Source organism: Mastomys coucha, unplaced genomic scaffold (genome assembly GCF_008632895.1).
Source record: "Mastomys coucha isolate ucsf_1 unplaced genomic scaffold, UCSF_Mcou_1 pScaffold12, whole genome shotgun sequence".
In the NCBI taxonomy this organism is placed as follows: Eukaryota; Metazoa; Chordata; class Mammalia; order Rodentia; family Muridae; genus Mastomys; species Mastomys coucha.
The window spans coordinates 36135221-36161338 of NW_022196894.1; the positions used below are offsets into that span (position 1 = coordinate 36135221).

Sequence of the window (26118 nt, forward strand, 5' to 3'; positions counted from 1 at the left end):
ATGGATTGGCAGGATTAATATAGTGAAAATGGCCATCTTACCGAAGGCAATCTACAGATTCAATGCTAAATAAATCTTAAAAAAAAATGACATTCATACAACTCAAAAGAATTCAAGTTTGCATTTGTGATATGATGTAGTTCAAAGGAATTTTATTTCATTTTTAATTTTTGTTTTTGTTTTGGTGCTAGTAATCAAAACTCAGGACTCACCCTGCTGAGCGAGCACACACACCATGGCTGCATCCCTGACCCAGGAGCTGATAGAGTTTTATAGACTGTGCCTTATTCTTTGCCTTACTTCTGGAAAACATCTTAAGGAGTTATGGAAAATATGGCCGATCTCCTTCCTTGACTCCCATGGTATCTTCCTCCATGTAACCTGTTCCAGCCATGGAGACCTCTATCAGTTATTCTTTGCTTTTTAATCCCTTTACATTAGTTTTATTTGAAAACTTGTATTAACAAGTATATAATGCATTCAAATTACTCTTCCCCTTCACCTCCCCATCTTCATGTCAGTAGCCCCTCCTCCCTACGAGTCCTTTTCCTACATTCATGTTGTTTTCCTTTTTTTCGTGACCCAGAGTGACCATGTCTCTCTGTCTCTTGGAGCCTATTAGGGGAGAGTGCAACTATAAACTGTAACTGCCCCTACTTCAGAATCTTGTGTAGCGCCCTCCCTCATCAGCCTCCCTCAGACCCATGATTGACAGTCGGCAAGCACAGTGAGCCCCAGTCCCAGCTAAGGAGAGATCATGATGCAGTGGCTGAGTCAGACCCGGTGACATCACTTCACAGCTCTTCCCCTATCTTCCAGCTCTCACATTCTTTCTCCAGGCATCTTTGGGGCAATGGTGTAAATATCCCTGTTAGCATTGAGTACTCGGTGGTACTTGTTCTCAGTGTATTTACTATTGTTTATTGCAAAGAGAACTGTCGGATTAAGGTTGGAGTCATATTTGTCTGTAGGCATAAAAATAAATATTGGTAGGCAGTTTACCAGTCTTCTTTTTCTCATTTGTCCATGTGCTTGCACATTTGTGCCTTTGTCTTATGGTGGCCTGAGTACAATTTGGTGTGTTTCTTGTTAGACACAGTCCCTCTGTGTTGTTTGAGGCAGGGCTCTCTCTGAGCTGGAACTGGCCTAGGCCAGGTTGACTGGCCAGTGGCCCCACCTCCCAGAGCAGCATGCCTTCAGGCTTGCTTTACCAACACAGTTACTCCTCAGCTCCAGTTTCTCTCTTTTGTCAGTTCAGGTCCTGTATTTCACATTCTTGTGCTTGCTTTACTGATTAGACATTGTTGTAATCACATGGGTCCCAGCCTCTAGTAAATGATAACTAATTGTGCTAAATGTTGTTTGGTGGTTTCTACCCCACCTTTGATCATTTAGTTCCCAAACAAAAGACACAAAACCTTTATATTTCTAATAAGCCTTAAAACATTAGAGCTGGGCAGATAGCAACCCTGTATGCTAGTTTGTCTGCTTCCCTTTCAATAACCCGGAGATACCTTTTGCCATGTTCCCTCTGGCCACTCTTACTCCAACAGGCCTACTCCAACTACTACTCATGACCATGTGCTCCCAATTGACGTAGCCCCCCATGACCTCCTCTTCTAAGACCCCAGGCTGGGAACCTTTCCTCCGCTCCCTCTCTTCTGCAACCCCCTCCCCCAGGCAGTAGGCATCTTTATTAACCAATCATGGATAACTTAGGGGTCAAGGTTTACACAACAAAAGCTGGTATATATGAGGATCTGCTCATCTTGGAAAAACAGATTTTGGGTTATGGAATTTAGCATTTTGAATACAAATAACACCAGCTCAACCTCCTAAGTATTTTTCACAGCCACTGAAATTAGAAACCAAATCATTTACTTCCTGTACTGGCTGGTTTTGTGTGTCAACTTGACACAGACTGGAGTTATCATAGAAGGGAGCTTCAGTTGGGGAAGTGCCTTCATGAGGTCCAGCTGTGGGCTATTTCCTCAATTAGTGATCAAGGGGGTAGGGCCTCTTGTGGGTGGTGCCATCCCTGGGCTGGAGGTCTTCCCTATTAAATCTTATCATTAGACTCTTTGAAATCATATCTGAACCTGATGCTGCTCTGGAAAGCATCAGTTCTGTCATAACTCATCTCTCTAGCTAGCTTTTACCTCTTAAAATATACTCATTCTGGGCCTCCCATTTTCATGCCTAAAATATTAGGAACAGATCATTGGTCAGCCAACTAGGACCCTGGCTGACTAGTCTGTGGCCATGGTATGCCTTAGTTTTGCTTATGAGTGCTTCTGCGAAGCAGTAGCTGAGCCAATAGTGACAGCAAACATGGCTTACAAACCTGTACTGTTCCCTCCCACCCTTTCTAGGAGACAAACAAACACACACTAACCTGTAGATCAGAAGAGCACTAGTTATCCAGAGTTTATTTTAAAATCCTTCATGATCAAGTGTAGAAAGACAAGAGTTTCTCTGTGTAGGCCCAGCTGATCTAGAACTTGCAATGTGGATCAAGGATGGCCCTGAACTCCAGTTGTGTCTGCCTCCCAAGTGCTCGTATTAAAGGCATTTGCCCCCACACCCAGCCTAGAAATACACATTAATAAAAAATTTGGTCCGAATGTTTCATCTTAAGTGGCTTATCAAAATCACCACCACCAACCAAAAAAAAAAAAAAAAAAAATCCTAGAAATAGCTTTGTTTCTAAGATTTAAAATCTAATCAAAAGATTAGAAAAATGATTCTATTTCACTATTTCATCTAAAGCACTTTGTGATGTTCAGATCTCTTCTTCTCATTGAGGTGCCTCAGTACATTCAAGGTTGTGGGGTTTTAAATAAAGTGTGCTGAGGAATTTCTAATGATAGTCTTCAAGTTCATAACTAAAGCTTCTTAAAAGTAACAAATGCATGTTCTGAAGGTACAAAACCAAACAAAACAACCCAGCAGTTAGACTCCAACCAGCAGCTAGAGCTTAGGAACCTCATTTCATTACTGTTGTAGGTTTTGTTCCACCGTTATAAAGTAACATGCAGTGTATTTAAGGAGACTCCTACAGATGTAAAAACTGAGTATATGACAAGTCAGTCTTTGGCTTCCAAAGAAGAACATGTGGAACTTGTTTTTCCGTGGCTGACTTAGTTTATTATAATGTCCTTTAGCTTCATTCATGTTGCTGGTGACAGAAGTCCATTTGTCTTATGGCAGAATAATACTCCATTGTATGTGTATAACATTTTTCCCTGTACCTATCCGTTCTAAATATCCTGGCTATTGTAAAGCAGTAAGCATGTGAGTGCAGTTGTCTGTTCAGTGTTTCCTGAATCCTTAGAGTTCCTAATATAGTGTGGATATGTTGAAAAACACGTGTTTGACAATCGCGTATCTCAGTCTTCGACTTATTAAGAGTATCTTTTGAAGAAAAACCTAATTAAAAAGTCAATGGCATTATGAAAGTTCTAATGATGTCTAGAGAATTAAAACCAACAAAAAAACTAAGCAATTTGGCTTTGACATGGTGCTGCATGCTTTTAATCCCAGCACTCAGGAGGCAGGGCAGGCAGGTAATCAGTGAGTTCCAGGACAGTAAGGCCTACATAGTGAGACTGGTTTTTTATTTGTTTTGTTTGTTTTTTTAAATCCATTTGTTCTGAATGTTTGTAAAACTATACCTGATTATTTGTTGGCAAGTGCAAATTAAATAATATTATTTCACTCTTCTATGAAACTGTCACTAACTTGTAGTGTAATATTTTATTTCAACAGATTTATTTCAGCTAGTATTCAACAGATTTATTTCAGTAGTGCTATACATGACTTTAAGCCCAGTATTCAGAGCAGTTGGGAAGATCTCTGAATTTAAGGCTAGCCAGGGCCATCTATGGAGACACAGTCTCAGTAAACAAACAAGCCTATTTCATATTAGGCTCTAAGGTAATAACGAAGAGTAACATGTAAAATCCTTTGTGTGTGTGTGTGTGTGTGTGTGTGTGTGTGTGTATCTGTCTGTATGTCTGTGTGCATCTTTCTGTGTGTCTATGTGCATAATGCTTCTCCCTTAGACCTGTCTTCTGCAGCCTTCCTTGTATTCAATACCTACTCCAGCTCTAGAGGCAATGAAGTGCTCAATTTATTTTGCCTTGTATTGTTTATGTTTTAATAAACAGCTATATGAGTTCTCTTGTTCTTTATGTCTTCTCTAGGTCTTCAGGTAGTTTCTTTTATGTAGTGATATTCTAAATATTCAGTGGTTGCGTGAAATGATGAAATTTGCCAACATACACCTGACTACAGCATTGTTAGGCCTGGCTAATTTGAGTATCACTTTTCCTTTGTAGAGTAGCTAAGATCAGTCTTGGGATACAGTGGGAAAGGAATCTGGGGAATTACTTGAATTCTCTAAATTTATTTATTTATTTATTTATTTTATATACATGGATGTTTTACAAAAATGTGTGTGCCATATGGGAGTGCTTGGTGCCCTCAGAGGCCAGTTGGCATTGTTGGATCTCCTGGGACTAGGGTTATAGATGGTTATGTTCTTAACTAGTATGTTAGTCCCTAGAATCTTTTCTAGTAATGTTTTTATGACTCAGACTTTTAATATTCTTACTGTAGAACATTAGTCTGTGATGATATAGCATGGTTTTATAAATACAAACTAAAAAAACTTTCACAAAATCCATTGAGTTGTTTATTTCTGCTTGGAATTAATTATATTAGTAAAACCAATGCATCAATATGTGTGTAGATAGAAAATTGACAATATTTTCTTTTCTGTATGTAGGTCCTAGGAACACCAACAAGGGAGCAAATAAGAGAAATGAACCCAAATTACACAGAATTCAAATTCCCCCAAATCAAGGCACATCCTTGGACAAAGGTGAGTGAAAATGAATTTGAGAAAGTCCACCAGCTAATAGTTAAGTCAATCTTGGGGTTTTCATTATACTTAAGCTGAATTGCTACAGAGACCTATGTCAGTTACAAATATATAGCAGTTCTCTGTGGCTGTAGCTCAGTGTTTTACTGATGGTATACTATTATTCCTGTTGATAGCCTGTAGATACTTTCCAGCCTGGGCTTTCATTTGCAAGTAGGATTTTTAAAACCTAAGGTTCTAAATTTCTTGATTTAAATAGAGATGCATAATTCAATATTATCACAAATAAAATACCTTTACTTTTTTTATTCTTTTAAACTATCAAAACAGACCTTCTTATAGTTGTTGTGTTTTTCTTGTTTACTGTCCTGTTGGTACTTCAGAAACAGTATTTTTAAAGCAGGTCTAATCTTGTGGGATACATACTTTGAAAGTAATTTATGTTTATAAGATGTTACTAACCTCAGAAAAGCCTAATCAGAAGTTTTTCCACCCGGAGTTATGTTAGGAGGTTAACTGTGCAATGAGGAAAAAAAAAAAAGGAAGAATGTGTTAGTATTTACAGATGGGGTTCATTTGTAGCAGACTTTTTTTTATAGATTCAGAAACTCTAGCCAAAGCTAGGAATCTAGTGATCCAAATTGCACAAGCAGCTGTCACGGTCTGGTGTTAAACTAACACTTGTTTTTGTTTGTGCAAGAGTGTGTGACTGATGCTGGATCTTTGCAGCCATGGTCATATGTTATACATCATTTACATAGGTAGGTAGATAGATAATGATACAATAGGTTAGAGGCAGTCAACTTTTAAGTATGTAGTTCAAAGAAGACCCTATATTTAAAAGTCCACATAACATTGATAAATTCATCTAGTTGATTATAAAATGTTTAGGACGCGAAGTACTTTAAGGCTATAAAGGAAATGGTTCATACTCCATGTATGTAGTCAGTATGCTTGCCTGTCTTCATTACTGTTTATTGTTGTGAAGAGACACTCCGCTCTCTTCAAATCTTACAAGGGAAAACATTTCGTTGGTGCTGGCTTACAGTACAGATTTAGTCCATTACCATTGTGGCGAGGAGCATGGCAGCACATGGGAGTGAAGAGGGAGCTAAGAGGTCTACATCTTGATCTGCAGGTAGCAGAAATAGAACTGTGAGCCCATGAACCTAGGCTTGAGCATCCAAAACTTAGATCCTGCACCCACAGTGACACACTTCCTCCAACAAGGCCATAACCACTCTAGCGAGACCACACCCACTCCAACAAGGCCACACCTCCTAATAGTGCCACTCTCTATGAGCCAAGCATTCACACACGTGAGCCTATGGGTGCCATTCCTTTTCAAATCACCACACTGCCTCCCCTTCTCTTCCTATTCTATTATCCTCCTAATTACATGATGATTCCAGATATTTTCTTTAGCATTCTCATAACCTCTCTTCAAAAATGATACTTAACATTCATTATTTCTTTCCTATTTAAACAAAGATGTCAATAATATTTTAGTGCCAGAAATATAGATTGAGGCTTTCATTCTTCTAAGAGGCCAATCCCCTTCATTTTAAAATTCATGGTAAACACTCATCTTTGGTAAAATCATCTTGGATCTTTGTATTTAAGGCTTATTTTGGAGCTAAGTGAGATATACTTGGGATCTTTGATGTGGCTCTAAACCCAGAGAATCCTAGGCGATGTGTTTGGATTTTGAGGCCAAGTAGATTGAATCTACCAAAATTGTTACAGGTCAGTGTCTACTGTGAGTGATTTATAATATACTGCAATCCAATTAAGTTAAGGAGAAAATAATAGGGAATTATGGATATTAAATGCAGGGACATATATGTACATATATATGTATATATATGTATATATATATATATCAAGTAGTTATTATTTTTATAAGGGAAGAGGGGAGAATGTTCTGAGACATCAGTCCTAGTGAGTCTGAGTATGTATTTCATATCCTTCATGCTGACACACAGTGGAGCTGAGAGACACAGTGCTGCACTGGATGTTTCAGAATCTGTTACACTTAGCACCACCAGCGGTGATGTGTGTGTCCTGCCCCTTACTCTACTCCCCTTTCTCTACAGTGGAAGTATCAGCCAGAACAAATGTGAAAAATTGTTAATTTTAAAATGTAGCCAACAGAAAAAGCTATGGTGAGTTAGTTTAAGCTTTGCTCTGCCTTCCTGGATTCCTGGCGTTTCTCTTACACCCTGGATACTTTCCAAGTGCGAATGAAATAGAAAACCTTTTTATTTAGATCTCCATTTCTATGCCATGTATAGAACAGTTGTTGAATTCTCTTTCATTTTATATTAAAACCACCATGAACCCTTTATTAATAGTGTCCTTTGACAACTTGACTTTCCCTGCATGCAGTATATTCCATAATAAATAAATTTGTATTGATGTCTCTTTACTACACACAAATTTGTATACTACGTAGAAATTCCATGGCTCCAGTTGAGTAAATGGTGAGAATATGCTTGTATTGAAAAAAAAAAAAAGATTTTCAAAAGTAAAAAATGTAGAATTGGATTTGAAGAGGTAGTACAGTTGCTCTTCCTTTATCCTCCCATCATAGTAGTTCACAGCAACCTGTAGCCTGTACTAGGTAAGCCAGGAGCATCATTCAAAAAACGTACATAATGTTCTCTAAAAACATCTTGTCCTTTGGATCTGGAAAGACAAAAGCAAGAATGCCTTTGTTCTCTGTTGTCTTCCTTTAAAAGCCTCTACAGCCCTCTTCTCTAAAACCACAGAGTGTGAGCCCTGCCTTCTTGGCTGCAGTGTGATCCTCAGTTGTTTCTATATATTCCCTCACATTGAATTAAAAACACACTGAAACCCAAGTAGTAGACTCCTAGTTAAGTCTCCATCCCCTTTCTAGAAACATACCATTTTTACAAATGCACTATTCTGCAGGGTGAGTAATTTATAGTCTCAAAAATATAGACAAATAAATATTGAGAAAACTGAGACAGGCTATTCTCAAACTAAGGGAGATCCATTTGAGTGCTGGTATAAAAAATGTTTGTTGGCAAGTTTTTGACATACTAATTTAATACTCAGCAGCTAAATATTAAATATACACATAGATTACGTGGGAATATCAGTCATTATAAAAGCTGCCCAGTGAATAGTATCCAGCCAAAGCAGTCATTGGCAAGCTGCATTTGTTAGAATGTGCTTCAGGATGAATGAACACTGTTGTCCCATCCTACTAAGAGAGGAAACAGAAAGTCGACTTTGAGGCACCTTACTATCAGAGGAATCATTTTACCCTAAGTAAGCTATACTCTTAGCTTAAAACTTAACCAAAAAACCTCATTGTTTGTTTTTCAAGGCTCTTGCTAACCTTACATTTCCCATGGCCCTTTAGTCTGGCAGATTTGCCCATTTCAACTCTCTTTTATCATGTTATTGAAAAGTCTTCCAAGAGATCCACAGAGCACAAAAGGAACATGGAGGTCAAGCTTCCCTTGCAGACCCCATACCTACATACAACATTCACATGTGTTCCAGAAAACAGAAAGCCATATTGGCATATCTGTTAGTTCCTAAGATTGCCTCTGATCTACAGCATTGCTTGTGGAAAATCAGATTGGTGTTTTTCAGTACTCTCTGCCTTGAGTACTGTTGTAACCAGTTACCACTTGCCTTGTGAGTGTGTACACCATCCCTGCTGAATCTTTTCTGCCTCTTTGTTAGTACCAGCATCATAATCTCCTACTTTTCTAATACTCAGTCTCCTTAGGGAATAGCTTCCTTATTTTTCTGTTTTCCAGGCTGTGTACTTTTATTTAATTTTTGAAAAGTACATATATGAAGATGTAGCTCTTAACACTAGGAACATGGCTCTGTAATACAGCACATTCCTAGCATATATATAAGACTCCAGGCTTGATACCCAACATGAGACACACACATGTAAACATACACACACACACACACACACACGCACACGCACACACACACACACACACACGGGGGGGGGTGATTAATATATATATTAGAGAAGTATTTTTTTTAATCATTTAAAAGATGAGGGGACAAAGGATGAGATTGGGAATAGATTGGAGAAGACAAATTTTTTTTAATTTATCATTGTTGTTTTAAATATTATGTATTCTTTATCAGCAGTTTTATGCTGGGTCCCATAAATGATACAAAATAAAATATGCAGTTCTTGCCTTTGAATAGTTAAAGCTAGTTTTAAGTAATATAAATTGTGTGTTGTAAATGTTCAAAGCTGTTTACATCTATCACGTGTCAAATGCCAGACCTTTAGGGAAGGCAGTAAAAGAAGTCTCCTTAAAGATGGCATAGGACAGGCCTGGAGAGATGGCTCAGCGATTAAAAGCACTGACTGTTCTTTCAAAGGACCTGAGTTCAAATCCCGGCAACCACATGGTCGCTCACAACCATCCATAGTGAGATCTGACGCCCTCTTCTGGCATTCCTGAAGACAGCTACAGTATGCTTACATATAACAACAAATAAATCTTGAGAGGACAAGGGCTGGTGAAGCAGAGTTAAGATTTGCTTAGGTGAGGCCAACGAAGTGGCTCAACTGGTGAAGGTCCTTACCTCTAGGCTTGGCTGGCCTGAATTTGATCCCTGAAACCCACATAGTGGCAGAAAGTAACTGAGTCATGTGAATTGTCCCCTGACCTCCAAGCATATAGACACAAATGAATTTTAAAAGGTAAAGAAAGACAAACATAAAGACGTGATTTGCTGAGGTACAGAAAAAAAGGCTAGGCAGATGTCTTAAGATGGGAGAAGTGAATGGAAGGGAAGTGTGTACTCTGAGGAAAGTCAGCCTGATTGTCAGAGCTGCTTTATAAACCAGGAAAAGTTAAACTGAGTTAGTGTCACTGGTGATGCTTGCTCATGTGTGGGTCTGCAGTAATGTTTCATCAATGGGGATGTGAGAGGAAGAGTCACATTGTAAGGGAAATGTTACTTTCTGTAACTCTTTCTTTACATGCCATTTAATTAGGGCAGTTGAAATTCACTCACTGCTAGGGCTAGCTTTGTAGTGACTACAAAAGGATCTTTGTGCTGCTTGTTCTCAGCCTTTTTATCTGACTTTTCTAACCCTCAAAAGTTAGACAACTGTGTGCTTTCTTCATTAAGCTTGAGCTACTTCAGTTTGTGATCCATCTGTATGATAGTGACATCAGATGTAACAATTTTACTTGGCTTGTGAATCCTCTAAAAGTTGGTTTTCAGTGGCTTCCTAGAGGAAAAGTTAATAATTTATAGTTATCTTAGGGTTTTATTGCTGTGAAGAGATATGGTGTCAACTCTTATAAAGGAAAACATTTCATTGGGACTGGCTTAGTTTCAGAACTTCAGTCCGTTGTCATTATTGCTGGAAGCAAGGTGGCATGCAGGCAGACATGATGCTGAAGGAGCTGAGAGTTCTATAGGCAGAAGGAAAAGACTGAGCTGCTGAGCCTTGCTTGAGCATCTTAGACATCAAAGCCTGCCCCCACAAGGACACACTTCCTCCAACAAAGCCACACACCTACTCCAGCAAGGCCACACTTCCTAATAGTGCCACTCCCTATGGGGGGGTCACTTTTATTCAAACCACCAGCCACAGTAGTAGATTGGATTGCCTTATATTTCAGTGTATCACTAGATGACTGTATGAAAGCATGCAAAACACCAATAAGGGAAATTTTTTAAAATAAGAATTACTTATTCTCTACTTAGAAGGCCACTTAGTTGGTTTCTTTTTGTTGTTAATTAACATAAATAACTATTCTCAGTCCCATGATATTATTTCACTTAATTTTATATTTAGGTTTATTAATTGCAGATAGTTTTGGATTACTTGAGAGCCAGTATTGACCTTATTCTTTAATAGTCATGGTTTGCCAGTTTTTAGAACTGGGGGATTATATTTTGCCAATGAATAAAAATTGTATCAGTTTCATAAGCTTATAATGGAAAGTAATAACAGGTAGCTGTTTGGTACAAACACGTAACTTGTTGTGTGTTCTACTAGGTTAATTTCCACTCTCTGTAATTATAAAAAGTGGGCATTTTTCTATTGCTTTGGCTGGGTGCATAATACATCAGCATTGATGAAAGCGGACCTTGTGAGAAACAGCTTTCACCACAGGTCTTGACGTGTATGTGGTTTTTCCTCAACAGCCATTGTGTAGGGCCTCAAGTTTCAGCCATAACACTTAGCTCCAGGGTGGATTTTCATAGCCAGCCTTAGAAATTTGTCTCTGTTGTCTGAGTTACCCAAATGCAAATTTATTTTGAATAATTCTTAAGGATTTGTTTGCATTTGTTCAGTACCACAGAGACTTTTGGGAGAACATTAATTTTATAATAGCGTTTTCCCCTTATGGAGTAGTAATTGTGATGTGCTTATTGGTTTATATTTAAGAAAATCTGTTGCTGCAGAGGTGAGGTAGTATTTGAAGCACTCAAAAGTTCATGTCAGTGTTTCGGTTCATTTGATTCTTTTCTTTTTTTTTCCTTTTCTTTTTTTTTCTTTTTATTTCACTTTTTTCTCTTTTTCTTTATTGCTTTGTTTCATTTTGTTTTGTTTTATTCTTTTTTTATTTTAGCTTTCAAAGGGGTGTCTTTGGCCTTGCTGCATACTTGCCTGGCCATATTTAGTCTGCATACTAATTGTTAGTTGGCCCAGTTGAATCTTTATGCTGTTAGTTCTTTTGGTATGATTTTCTGGTTTTGTCCACCTGGTTGTGTTTTAACATTTTAATTCTGAAGGGGCCGGATTTTAATCCCATGCACTAAATTTTAGTCTGCAGACTAAAAGTAATCCGCGGATTATTTATTTTTTTGCAAAATTCCCCCACTGGAAACTATCTAAAAGAATGTTACATTCTCTTAGCTTAGTCAAGGGAGTTCACAGCTACTGGCGAGTTCTGCCAACTTTGTGTTCTCAATACCTAGACATAATAGACCCTGCTAACTCCTTTGCATATTTGGCTCCGTTTTGCCTAGGTGTTGGTGTACATTATTCTGCATGTCACCTGTAACTGTGACTGTCCCTTAGTTGTTTTGTTTATTGTATACATTTTTGTTTAGCTTTTGGTGGGTGAATTGGGCATATTTGCAGATGAAGCTGTGTTGAATTTGTACTCAAAGATAAAGGATTTTTTAGTAAGTTTTTGCAAAAAAGGACAGAATGCTCTATACTTACTAATTTTTCTAAGTCATGGGTGCAAGGGTATGAGGGGGCAAAGCCCACAATAGAAAAAAGTAAGTTTATACCCGCACTCCTGAGGTGATATGTCAGTTTCCTGAGGAGTCCTCATACAGTGAGACTGTCAGTAAATATCTTCTAGCAGGGAAGTCAATCCAAAAAAGGAGAATAATCCGCGGTGGCCTGATTTCTTTCTTAGCTCACACAAATTAAAGTATCTGGCTTGAAATTTACAGTAATGTAAATTAAATATACTTAATATTTCTCTCTCATGACCAATAATTTAGCAAAAAAAAAATGTTTATACTGTGTAACTAAGACAAAATAACTGAAATTTTAGCATATTGGGAAGGTACATTTTTAAAAGCAGGCCACTGTGCCCCTCCCAGCTGTGTCTGTGGTGATGACTCAGGCCATGGAAGGCCACTTTACTTTGAGAACTTTACTTCTAGATTTCATTTTGATTTTAACTTATTTTGGTTTTGTATTTTTTTAATGAACACACTGGCATTGGAACATAATAAATTAAAAAAGAAATGTTTCTTTACTGTGCCTCACCATTGCACAAATTAAAAATTTTTTGCATACACTTGTGGTAAAATAATTTTTAAAATTTGGACTTGCTACTGTGGAAACGAATGCTTACGTTTATAACTGTATAAACATTTTCTATGTCCCCTACACCATGGATTTCTTATAACATTGGATATATTTTTCCTTGCTGGACTATTCTCTTTTGCATTGACTTCCCCTGTTTGGATTATTTCACTGCATTATCACCTTTAGGATTCATCAGGAACAGGACATTTCACCCCAGGAGTACGGGTATGTACTTTTTTTTTTTTTTTTTAACTTTAGGTCAGTGTTATAACACTAGGGAAAATGTTCCTTGGAAAGGCTGAGAACTGTTGGTTCTTGAAATGTGCTAATGAAAACAGTGCGGGGATTTGGTTTCTGGTTTTGTACTGTATAATATAGATTTTCATGCAGTATAGTTTGATTGTCAGTATCCATTGACATCTAGATGGAAATTTATGAATTTTATTAATTATTCTTACATGCAGCCAAAAGTTCTGTATTATTTCAGTGGTTAAGGGATTTGTAGAAGCCGAAGCTGGACTAGAGACCATCTTTCAGTAGCTGTGGCGTCCTGTCTTTACAACAGCTAGTGTCTACTTGAGACTGTTCATTTTGGAAAGGGCATGCATGCTACCATGCCCCATGTTATAGTCAGAGTAGGTTTTTATTCACATAACTTTCCACTTAACCTTTATCCACACAGAGTACTTAACTAAGACTTTTCTCATGAGGGCTCTCTTAATTTAATCGCAGCACTTGAGAGGCAGAGGCAGGCAGATTTCTGAGTTCGAGACCAGTCTGGTCTACAGAGTGAGTTCTAGGACAGCCAGGATTTAAAGTAAATGAGTACATTTTTAAAAGGCAGGCCTTCAAAAAAATCTATTCTGATAAAGACTTTTGGGCATAATTTTTTTTTTAGTTTTTGGCTTAGTACCCAAATGATAGGTGATTCCTTGTAGCCAGTAAAATCCCAAAAAAGATAACCAGGAATGGATTTTTTTAAATAATCCAAAATAAAATCATAACTCCAACTTATTAAAACTTTAACAGGAAAACCTTCATAACTATAACATGGTTTAGGTTTTGTGTTTGAGACAAAGCCTCACTATGTCTCTGTCCTACTACTGGCTTCAGACTCACTGTGTAGCCCAGACTGGTCTCACATTCATAGACATTTGCCTGCCTCAGCCTCCCAAGTGCTGGGGTTAAAGGGGCGCACCACCATGCACAGTCAAGCATGAACTTGTAGGTTTAAATAATTTACTGTCTATGTCCTCTGTGCTTGAATTTTAGCAGAAGTTATTTTTACATTTAAGTGCTATCTTAAATCTACTTACCTAATACCATAATCAGTACCAAGACATTTTAGATTAGTTAGCAAGTAAATCCATATATTGTCAGATAGATACAACTGCCAATAATTTTAATATTTTTCTCATTGTTTTGATCCACAATCTTAGTATGTAGCTCAGGTTGTCCTGGAAGACAACATGTAGACCAAGCTGGCCTTGAATTCATAAAGAGCTACCTGCTTCTGCTTCCCAAGTGCTGGTATTAAAAGTGTGTGCCACTATACATGGCTAACTTTGATGTTTTTATGACAGTTTTTACTGTTGTTCTTTTCTGCATTCTGGATTTAATTTGCACTTGGAAACAAGAGAGAGGGAGGTGACCATAAATGGGTGGCAAAATGAAATGTTTTAAATTGTGTAGCAGCTTTAAGATTTCCTTGGCTAAGGCAAATTATAGTACTCAAAAACATAGACAATGAGGTTTTGACTTTGCACAGGACTTTCTAAAATAGCCAATAAATTGACCAAGCCATAAAGTAAATTCTTCAGATCAAATTCTTAAGATCCTCTCAAGGCACTTTCTCATTTTCTGTGGAAAATAATCTATTTCCGTAATAAGCAGTAGTTTTTTTTTTAAAGGGACCAGTATTATTTTGAAAGTGCTAGAGAGTCTCTTGAATATTAATGAGCCCTGTAGTGATAAGGAGTTGTCATGTCTGCAGCCCCAGTGCTTACTGTGGAAACCCTTCCCTGCCCATTGCCATTTGCATGCCTCCTTTGTCCATCCTCACCCACCCTACCCCTGCTCTGGTTAATGCCTTCTTTCCATCAAAGGGTGTGGTTTATTTTCTTTAACATCAGGGGTTCTGTGTCCCCCTTCTGTTTTTAACTAGCTGTCTTTAGAATAGTCTGTACATCATTGTATGTGCTGGTTCAGTATAAGCCACAGTGAGTATAAAGCTATGTGTTCTTTTAAGCAAATTAGATTAGTTGTATTGCTTCAATTTAGACTTCAGTTGACCTTTCTGAGGTTAATGACTCTTACTGAAAAACTAAGTTCTTGCCCAATTAAAAACTCTGGACTATTCACCGAAAGAAATCCAAATGTGAATGATCTAACTTATGTAGGAGGTCTAGATACTTCAGAAACTTTGAATAGTGAAAGGCTCTGTATCAAAATTATACGGAACCATTAGCATTTGTATAATTAAAACTACTTCTCTTTAAAAAAAAAAAAAACACTAACAGTGCTGCTATCCCTTGTCAAGAATTGTTCTACCTAAAAGAATACCAGAGACAATCTCTTGTTTACTGCCATATCAGTAAAAACTTTAGTTATGAAAAATCCTTCTAGTTGTACTTGCCTCCAGATCTCAGCTTTTATATGCCTGAAACAGTTTATAGGCATGCTTACTTAATTGTGCTAGTTTGTGCTTAAGAGGTAGGTTTTTCTCTTGAGCTTTTCTTGCATAGTTTTTGACTAGCAAGCAGTCTGCCCCACTGTGGTATATCACATGCAGTTAACTCTCTTATTCTAGATTTTGTAGCCATGGTTTTATATGGTGAGGATTAACCTCAGTACTCAAAGGATTGTTTGATTAGATTCTTAAAATAGAGCTTAATTGATCTTCCTGTTGCTTTGTCCTTTCAGGTCTTCCGGCCCCGAACTCCACCAGAGGCAATTGCCCTGTGTAGCCGTCTACTGGAGTACACACCAACCGCCCGGTTAACACCACTGGAAGCTTGTGCACATTCATTTTTTGATGAATTGCGGGACCCAAATGTCAAACTACCAAATGGGCGAGACACACCTGCACTCTTCAACTTTACCACTCAAGGTAATTCCAGACACTTGGTTTTTAACTGTTGAGTGAGATGTCCTCCCTGAGTCTGCAGCATTTAAGTATTTGGTCCTCAGATGGAGGCTGTTTGAGGAGGGTTAGGAGGTATGGCCTTGCTGGAGAAGTATCCCACTGAGGTTGGGCTTTGAGTTTCCATGTCCTGTGTACTTGGTTAGAGATCTCCTCTGCTGCTCCAACCACCTGCCACCCCCCACTCCACTGTCATGGACTCTAATTTTTTGGAACAGTACACCCAAAATAAACTCTTTCCTATAAGTTGCTGTGGTCATGATATGTTGTCACAATAATATGCAAGTAACTAAGATGCTGATGAATGGATGTGAAGTGACACTTTGTTATTAATAATCCATAGATATAAGTAGTCATATTAAGTACCCATGGAAGTTAAGAAGAGCCTATACTTTTTTATACCAACCGTGTGGTTTTGAACAGTAGTGATAGATGAAAGTTTGTGAATAGTCCTGGTTTGTCCATTTTTGTCCCGATTTTTGTAAATTTGGGCACATGAGAAATATATAGTGATTTAAGAGAGTTAGATTAATAAGACTAAGCCATAGTGTAACCCTTAGGTTTGAATCTAAAAGGTAGGCTATTAGTATTTCTTGCTTTCTAGCATTTATAGCAGGTTTTTAAAACCTAGAGATGAATTTTGCCTATTGTCTTAATTCTGTTTGCTGTTGAGAGATGCCATGACCACAGAATTCTTATTAAAGGAAGCACTTAGTTGGGACTTGCTTACAGTCTCGGAGGTTGAGTGCATCATGAAAGGGAGCACGTGGCAAACAAGGCGCTGGAGAAGCAGCTGAGAGTTCTGGGTTCTGATCCACTGGCAGCAGGGGAAAACAGACAAAGGTCTAAGTGACACATTTCCTCCAGAAGGCCACATCCTCCTAATCATTCCCAAGTAATTCTTACTCCTGATGGCTAAGCATTCAAATATATGAGCCTGTGGGGGGCATTCTTAGTTAAACCATACCTATATTTCTCTAAACTCAATTATCTTATTTTAAAAAAAAAACAACAAGGGAGACCAGAAGGCCTAAAACCTGCAGGAACTTAAGCAAGAGGAATAGGCAGAGAAGTAGTCCCATCCCTTCTGGACTGGGCCCCAAGTGTTGCTGCTGAGTAAATATAAAGGGAGACCAAGTGCACTCGTTCATTGGTTGTTTCTGGTGAATCTAGAGAGAGCCATCATCTTCCACCACTGAGTCTCCATCTCAGTCTTCCATTGTCTTACTCCTCCTCCCCCACCAACTAAACACAAAATAAAACAAGAGAAGGAAGGGGTGAGTGTGCTAATTGACTAAGTGGTAAGGATCAGTCAGGCTAGGAAATATACATGGGAGTTTGGGGAGCCTTCTGTGACTGAGAAAAAGACATTTCTTTTATTGAATGTAGAGGGTCATTCTAAAACCACTGGCCATGCTACTACAACTTCCATTTTCCAAGCTCTATCATTCAAATGTTTCTTTGAATAGTCTACCCTCACTCAGTGTTCTGCTTAACATAGGGTAATCAGGATCCCAAACATTTCAGAGTTTTGGATCAGCTTTAAACAGTCTCAGGACATCTGAACACTCTCTTAAACATGGTTTAAAACCCCCTCAGCACAGATGGTAGTCACATAATGTTGACAGTCATAAGCTAAGCCATACATGCCATTATTATTTACTCAAATCTTACACGTTTATTTCATGCATCCCTCCACATTCAATTTAGAATAATCCAAATACATAGGGGAAATGTTCATTTTCAAATAAAGGAAATGCCTCTTTGTTGGTTAGAGAAGGTTCCCTACCTTCTTAGTGTAATCCTGTAAAGAGAGGAAACATTTGTCCTCATTACAAAGTTGAAAAGGATGGTAGAAAATGAGAGCAGCCGCACAGATAGGCTGACGGCTGACTTAGGAACAAGTTGTTTTCTGTGCATCCACCCTGTGCCTGAAGTGTCAGGAACTGTCATGTAGGTGTTACTTATAGGGCAGCTGCAGTGTGACAAAAGGCTACGCTAGAGTGTTGATGGAGCTCTTTCTTAGTTTTCTTAACAAAGGAAAAGTTATTGGCATTTAGCATACCTTCTTCACTGTGTGTGTGTGTGTGTGTGTGTGTGTGTGTGTGTGCACCCATCTGTGTGTGTGAAGTGAAATACGTCTTAAACTTTTTATTTGATTAGATTTCAGAACTCAGACTTAAGTTACATTGTTCTTATATGCTGTCTTGAAGTAATTCATTTGATTACTCACTGGTGAAAACCTTCTATTATTACTAATGAAGTAAAATTTTAAAGTTACCAATTCAATAGATGCTGGAGGTCTTTTTTTTTTAAAAAAAAGATGACATGAAATTTGTGCAGGATAACTTTTTTAAAAGGTAAACAGTGTAGTGTCATTTGTATATCTTGGTGCTATACAGCTAAAACCTTTATCAACTTCCAAAACATTTTCTTTGCTCCTGAAATCATGTCCCCATGAAGCAGGAATTTCCCATTAGTCTCTCCACTCCTAGCAGCAGCCAATTTGCTTTTTGTCTCCATGGATTTACCCATTTGGGATATTTTATATAAATGGAACTCTTGTAATGTATGATATGACTTCATTCACCTCACCTGTTTTCATCCATAGAACATGTATCAATATGTCGTTCCTTCTTGTGGACGAACAGTATTCCGTTGTGCAGTTGTGTACTGTGATTTACTTAGGCATCCACCTGTGATGGACTTTTGAGTACTGTTGCAATGGTTTATATGCAGATGCTTGTTTGAATAATTGTGGCACTGCTCAGCCACATGATAATTCTGTTTAGAGAAACTAGCATACTATTTCCACAGATGAACATCTTACATCTCTATGAGCAAGGTAAAGAGTTCTAATTGCTCCACACCATGTCAGCACTTGCCTTTAGCTTTCAGTAGTCTTCCTGATGGATGGGAAACAGTACCTTAACCTGCTTATCACACTGTAATGAGTCAAAATTCAATAAGTTAATACCTGTGTGCTATGTCCTTCATATCCTTGAGGACTTGGATCCAGTGAAGATGTTGAGGAACTGAAGAAAAAGCAGACAGATTGAAACATAGGCAGGATCTGGGGTCAGGTGCTCTGGGCTCCTGGCTGGAACAATTTCTGCACTCCTGAGGCTCAGCATGTTTATTATATAGAAGTGAACAGAGACGTGGGGTTATTGCATGCCTTGGAAAAGGAGACGGGGTTACTCCCTATAGATAACAAGAAGGCAGGACTTATGGTGTACAGCTGGATCAAGCAGACCATTTAGCTAATCTTGGTAACGCCATCTCTATAGTAGAGCAGACTTCAGGTCACAGACATCCAGGGAGAAAAAGCACTGGTGGGCATTTTCTGTACACACTATCAACATCTGGACATAGACCAGAAGGGAAAGCTTTGTCATTTTCCTGTGAGCTTCATCCTGAGTGGTGGGGAGTCTTTGCCATTCTTGAGGCTGTGGGGTCCTCATGTCAACAGCTCATGTCAGCAACACATTCACTCAAGACTTCACCCACTCAGGGCTTCCTTCATTCCCTGTATCTGTTCTCTTGTGAATTGCAACCATAAGCCAAAAAAGAAAAAAAAGAAAAAGAAAGGCTTTATACTTTAGAATATGGCCTTGAAAATACTGAAGGTCTTTTAGAAGTGGGTCACTTTTAGATTTCATTATCTAGTAAAATCAGCTGCCCTTGATAATTTTCAAACTTGGTCTGAGACTATAACTTAGCCAGTTTGATGCTTGACATGTATGAATGAGGGTCTGAGTCTGATACCCAGAGGCACCCCCCCTCCAAAAAAAAAAAAAACCCTTATATCTAGTCTAGTGGACTCTGTAAGTACATCCTGGGAATCATTTTTCATCAGACTAAGTATATTAAGACAGACAAGGTTAGTGGTGCATACTTGTAATCCCAAAGGCGAAATGGCACCCACATGTATGTTTTTGTGTATGTGTACACATGTTTTCATATGCAGCTGCATCACACATGTGCATGCGCGTGCATACACACACATCCTGTAGTTATAATGCTTAGCTATATTACTTATGTTTTAAAATAAAGTCTCAGTTCAAGAAGACTAATATAGCTCAGGCTTTTTAACTATATACAACCTAGTATTTGCATTTTTAAAAAAGAACGAGTATTTTATTTTGGTATTAAAAGCCATTTTATTTGCCTCTATATCACATACAAGCACAATTCTACATGGTCCTACTACAGATATGTTTTTCATGATTTAAAGACTATATGTCATAGTTTTCTTTCCATTTACTGTGAAAAAGTATCCTGACAAAGGCAGTGTTAAGGGAGCAAGGGTTTATTTGGCTCCTAACTCCAGGTCCACATTGCAGGGAGGCAAGGGTTTCAGGAATGTGAAGCAGCCAGTCATATCTGCAGTCTGGATCAGAGAGAGCACGTGCATGCACACCTGCTTAGTTTGCTTCAACTCTAATACAATCCAGGGCTTAAACCAGGACAGTGCCACACACTTCTAAACTGGGTCTTCAAAGATCAGTTTACTTAAATAATTCCTCACAGTTATATCCACAGCTCTACCTCAGCTAGGCTGTCTCTAGAACAGTCTTCCCTATGTTATGCTAGATTATATCAAGTTGACGTTTAAAACTAACCATTACACGTATGTGTTTGGACATAATATGGATAGATGAATCAGAAGCAGATATTTTGTGATTCTATGAGTATCAGGAAATTATAGTAGTTGGGAAACCTTTCTGTCTATTCAGATGGACTCCAGATATATTCTGGGTATCGTTTTTCGTGGGACTAAATATATTAAGATGCATTCATGAGAATGTGTGTGTGAATATATGTGTGTTGGTGTTTTAAAAAATTCCTGTCAGCCATTCTGAGAGTGAACTGTTACTGTGCAGGAGTGCTTTCTCCCATGATTTCTAAATCACTGATATTCTTGGGCAGTATTTCTGCATGAGGACATGGAATTACTGGGTGCTGTTCTATTTGATATTCTGTATTCTACTGGAGCAGTGTTTTCAGATGGTGATCTTGTTTTGTAAAGGAAAGATATATGTCTTAGACACACACACATACACGTATATATGTATATACATATATGTCTTTGCTATATAGAATAATCATATATATATAAACTTTTTAAATGCAGCTTTAAGATGGAGAGATTTTAAGAGCATTGGGCAACTAATGGATGATTAGAACAGAACTGCAGTTCAAGAGGTTAAAGAAGGAGGCCTGGTCAGCCACAGGATGTGTGTATAGTAGAGAGTGTTCAGTTAAGGGATTATGAATAAATAGCAAGCTGCAGTAGTGGTATAAATGACTTCTCCACTCTCCAAACAAGCTCTCAGTGGCATCTTGCTCTACACCAAATAAAGAGAAGCCATGAGCTTCCTGTGAGAGGTGCTCATTGAGTGTTTGAATGGGTGAAGCATTGCTACTTTATGTAAATACAGCCGTTTTCTGATAATGTAATAGGTATTTATTGGGCATTTCTAACTTGCCTCTGATTGTTGTGGCTGTTAACAATTAATTAAAGCTTACAACACAGCTAAGTTCAGTTTGCTGGTTACTGCACCACAAAAGTTGGTGCACAAATGATACTTGTGTTTCTTGGACCAATCATAAGAAATACATGCACGCTGTGCTGAGAGCCCCTGGGGAGGAGTGCTGTATGAGTCTGGGTAAGGCCAGTGCGCGTGCGCGCGCACACACACACACACACACACACACACACACTCTCTCTCTCTCTCTCTCTCTCTCTCTCTCTCTCTCTCTCTCTCTCTCTCTCTCTCTCTCTCTCTCTCTCAACAGTGATTGGAAAAGAAAAAGTCCAAGAGAGGGAATGGGCGTTTAGGCTGTGAGGGAGGCCAACCCCTTGTGTGGAGGTTTGCTTTCATGGTAGGTAGCTTTGTCAACACTCTTCCACTACATTCCTTGGTCACCTGTCCTCTTTCAGATTTCTTCTAGACGGTGAACACATAGGGAACTTGAATTCGAAAGTGCTGCCATTCTAATAGATTTGACTGCCTTTTTGTTCATTTGGCCAGCTCTGTTTTCTGTTGATCCAGCAAAGACACTTAAAGATCTCTCTACTCTGAGACCTAGCATACCACTTCATATCCAATGGGTGGATTATTAAATGGGTGGGTAGATTTTTACTTTTTATTTTACTTGGGATAACAAATATAAATTTCTTTTAAATTAATGAAGAATGCATATACATAATGCATTAATCAGCTATGGCTGTGTGGCTGCTACCAGATACCTTTGCTGACCCAATTAGAATATTGTTGTTTTACTTTTTTTTTTTTTTAACTTTTCATTCTTTGAGTTTCACATCATGCATCCCAGTCTCGTTTATCTCCCCATTCTCTCATATCTGCTTTGCTTTTGCAACCTAAAATCAATCAATCCCTCTCTCTCTCTCTCTCTCTCACACACACACACACACACACACACACACACACACACACACAACCACCACCACCACCACCACCTCAAAAATCAAAGCATAGAAGACACCTCATTGTGAAATCTGTGGTGTGTCACAGTGTGTCCCACAGTATACTTCTCTGTCCACACATCTTTGCTTGAAAATGTCAGTGGTCTGGTTTGAGATCTCTGGCTTCTGTGACACCAACAATATTGGATCCTCATCAGGACTCCTGGTTACACTATTGTTGCCCTGTGTCATGGAGATCCTGCAGCTTTGGGTCAGCAGGACCCACTTTTTCACACATCCTAGCAGTTAGCAAATGATTCAGATTTGGGGGTGGGCAATTCAGAGCCCTGGATCTGGACCTGTTACAGTGCCTGGCTTCAAGTGAACCAGTGTAGCATTTTCTTGTTGTTCAGTGGGAGCAACACACACCTCTTCCTTCCTCCCTAAAAGGGCACAACTTCCCGGACAAAGCCTTCTGTGTGACTAAGTGTTCTCACTGACCAAACAGTGACTCTGTTTTTCTGCATTTAAAGCTTTTTTTTTTTCTTCCATTAGTTTTTCATGAACCTTGGTATCAGTTCATTGCTTTTCTTAGCTAGAATATGGTCTTATTTAGAACCTTAATTTAGTATGAAATTAGTATTTCTTTAGTGTAAATAAATCACTATTGGCAAAGGTTTTGACCCTTGAACATTTTTAAACTGTTGTATCAGAATACTTTGCTTTCTAGCAACTTGGGAAAGAAATTTACAGGGAGTAAAAGGAACCCTCAGACTACTTACTAGGCTTGGGGTTTCCTTTATTTCTCAACTTGCCAGTTAGTGCCATACACCTAAATTTGTCGAGATGTTACTGTAGTTCGGAGGATCGAGTTTCCTATAGGTGTGTGAGCACACACTATCATTTCAAACTGTGACACTTGGAGAGATGAAAAGGGAACTCACCGATTATACGGTAGAGTACCAGGCAGGAAAAACTCTCCCCAGCAAATTCAATACCACTCACCTTAGGAAATATAAAATGGGGTGAAAGCATTTCTGTGTTCACTACTCCTGTCTGCCTGCCTTTCTTAGCTGCTTTCTGTTCATTTGCCCATTTGTGTTTGCTGTTGCTCTTAAGTTCTGCCCTCGAACAGAACAGTCAGTTGCTGTAGAATGACAGGGCATTGGAGGAAGGATGTATATAGGCTCACCCTCCAGCTTCTCACTGCTACCTTTGCCCAAGATAAATTTAGTTCTCAACATTTATCAGCTCTGTGCCACATGACTGTGCACTTCCTCTCTGACTTGATTACTGGCTCATTGGTGCAGTTTATAAACTGGTGTTTTAACATCATGTCTTTAATTTTTACCTATAAAGGGACTTCATGTAGAGGGTGGAACTCGGACTCTGATGTCTGTCTATGTTTCTCTAGAACTGTCAAGTAACCCCCCTCTGGCCACCATCCTTATCCCTCCTCATGCTCGGATTCAAGCAGCTGCTTCACCACCTACAAACGCCACAGCAGCCTCAGGTGAGTACAGCGGGTCTTTTTGGTCTGTTCTCTAACGTGCTGATTTTAAAAGGACACCATCATCTCTGTTTCCTGTGCTCTGAATAATTACCTTTAATCATCAAAACCAGATAGCACCCAAATGAGTGAAAGAGAATAAAACATTGCTTTCCATTTAAAGCATACAAAGAATTAACCCCGAAATATTATAAACACACACACATACACATTTTTATTTATAAAGCATACCCTGGTTTCTTTTTTTGTTTTTTTAAATATGGAATAGAGGTTATTTAGGGCTTGGGGGGGGTAGTTGAAGAGGGAGTAGAGACAGAAAAGGCAGAGAGAGGGGAAGGGAAGGAGAGGAGTAGAGGCCAGCCATAGCCATGAACACATGGGAGTGGGGGGGAATGGGGAGAGAAGGGACCGACAGGGTAGAGAGATGTCCTGGTTTCTTGGTATAAGATGTTTCTAGGAAAAAACAGTCTTTATAAATGGAACATTGGAGAATACCTCACGTTAGTTCTAACTTCCAGATGTAAATTACATTAATACCCTAAAGAGGCTGATTTTAAGAATGGACATATGTTGATAGAATCTTAACCATTGAAAGGGCTGAGAGTATGGTGAAGATACATTTGGTTTTACATCAGAGCGCCATTGGGCTGTCGTCCTCCTCCCCCTTCCCCCCTCCCCACCCAGAAAACAAACCAAGAGAATCTCATAAAGACCCCAGGCTAAATCTAAAGCGTAGGATGAGTGTCTGGTTCCTGAGCCAATTGCCTGGGAACTTAGGGATATAATAGGTAGTACATTGGTAGGTGGTACTTCCTCTCAGAAAGCCCCCAGAAAGCAAACAAAACACTCCCCCAAGTAGCAGGAGCTACACCCTGCCACATTATCAGTTTCACTGAATTGAAATGAATAAGGATATTCCTGCTACAGGGAATCAGACGTTTTTGTTCCTTTCGTTGGGTGATAAAGTCTCTCATCAGTGTGTAGGTTTCAGTATTCAGAGTAAAGGTCAAACTTCATCTTCTCTCTTCTGAAAGTGTTCTGTGTCTCTCTAGTTTTAAGTCTTTTTAAAAATTGACAATTAAAGATTAAACATTCACTCTATTCTGCCCTGCCTTCCAGAAAGTCTGTTTTCTAATCCCTTCACGTCACCTGGCCTTCATTAGTTGTATTAGTGTGCTGAGCACTCAGTCTGCGGAATGAGGAGCAGTCTCTCCTAGAGTAATGTTGGAGAAATCATTTTATGCCAAAATACAGTTTAATTTTTTTTAATGTAAAAATAACAATTTTAGCAGGTCATGGTTGTCTACTCCATAATCTCAGCACGCTGAGATTTGAGGCCAATCTGATATACATTGCACTTGAGGCTCTTTCTCAAATAGACAAACAAGAAACATGGGGTTGGTTGGTTGGCTTTGTTAAAGCTGTTGCCTGTTTAGAACAAAGACAGAATGGTTAAATGAACTATCAATAAACACATCACTGACCATGTATATCAGATTGGTTGTTGTTAATGTGAAGTAGACCAGACAGCTGTACTGACATATTTTGTCAATGAGCTAGTTTAGAGCCACTTTAGACCCGGTGTGTTTATTCTGTACCCTGAAGGCTGCAGGTGGTCCCAGGATAGCTGTGGTAGACACATTTAGAGAAGACAACTTTGTTCAAAGGTTGGACATCCCTGTTTTAGGATGTATGTAAAAATGAGAGTTGTGGGTTAGAAAAATGACTCAGCAGTACCTGCCCCCAAGCTGGTGACGTCAGTTCAATCCTAGGAGCCCACATGGTAGAAGGAAAGAACCTCTGGGCTGTCCTCACCTCCACATGGACACACAAAAATACCAATAATTGAAACAAGTAGAGACTAGAAAATTTTAAGTGACCTTTTAAAGATATATTTATTTTCTGTGAATGTTTTGCTTGCATGTATATCTTTGTACTGTGTCTTCTCAATAAGTGAGACTCCCATCTCCACATAGACATAGTAAAAGATTGCATTTAGGCATAGACAAAGATTTCTTTGTAATCCATTTCTGAGTCTGCTTCAAGCTTTAAAGAAATAGACAGTTAATCTCCAAAGCTCTAGACTTGAATAATATCTGAACCTAAAAATATTTTAAATATTAAATTTTCAAGGTCAGTATTTCTAGTCATTCAACCTAAATGATACCAGCATATAATAACCCAGCATATCATAGGTTTAATGAATTAGAATGTGGACCTCTATCTTACTACAGTAGTTGGCCTTCTTGATTTAAGTCCATGTAATAAAAACTTCAGTATCAAAAATAATTTAGCAATTTAGAGGTTTCATGAAGCAAATAAATACCTGTCTTCAGCA

The 26118-nt window shown here is 38.6% G+C and overlaps 1 protein-coding gene across 3 annotated transcripts in view; it reads left to right on the forward strand.

Annotated features, from left to right (window-relative positions):
• The window catches only part of Gsk3b (glycogen synthase kinase 3 beta), a 153979-nt gene that overhangs the window by 113892 nt on the left and 13969 nt on the right, over window positions 1-26118 (forward strand). For 2 of the 3 annotated variants that reach the window (XM_031363851.1, XM_031363854.1), the window contains exons 8-11: window positions 4790-4885; window positions 12882-12920; window positions 15618-15804; window positions 23685-23783. In XM_031363851.1, coding sequence (XP_031219711.1) covers window positions 4790-4885; window positions 12882-12920; window positions 15618-15804; window positions 23685-23783 — 421 coding nt within the window. The remainder of the gene's footprint in view (window positions 1-4789; window positions 4886-12881; window positions 12921-15617; window positions 15805-23684; window positions 23784-26118) is intronic. The other variant, XM_031363852.1, reaches the window with a different exon arrangement.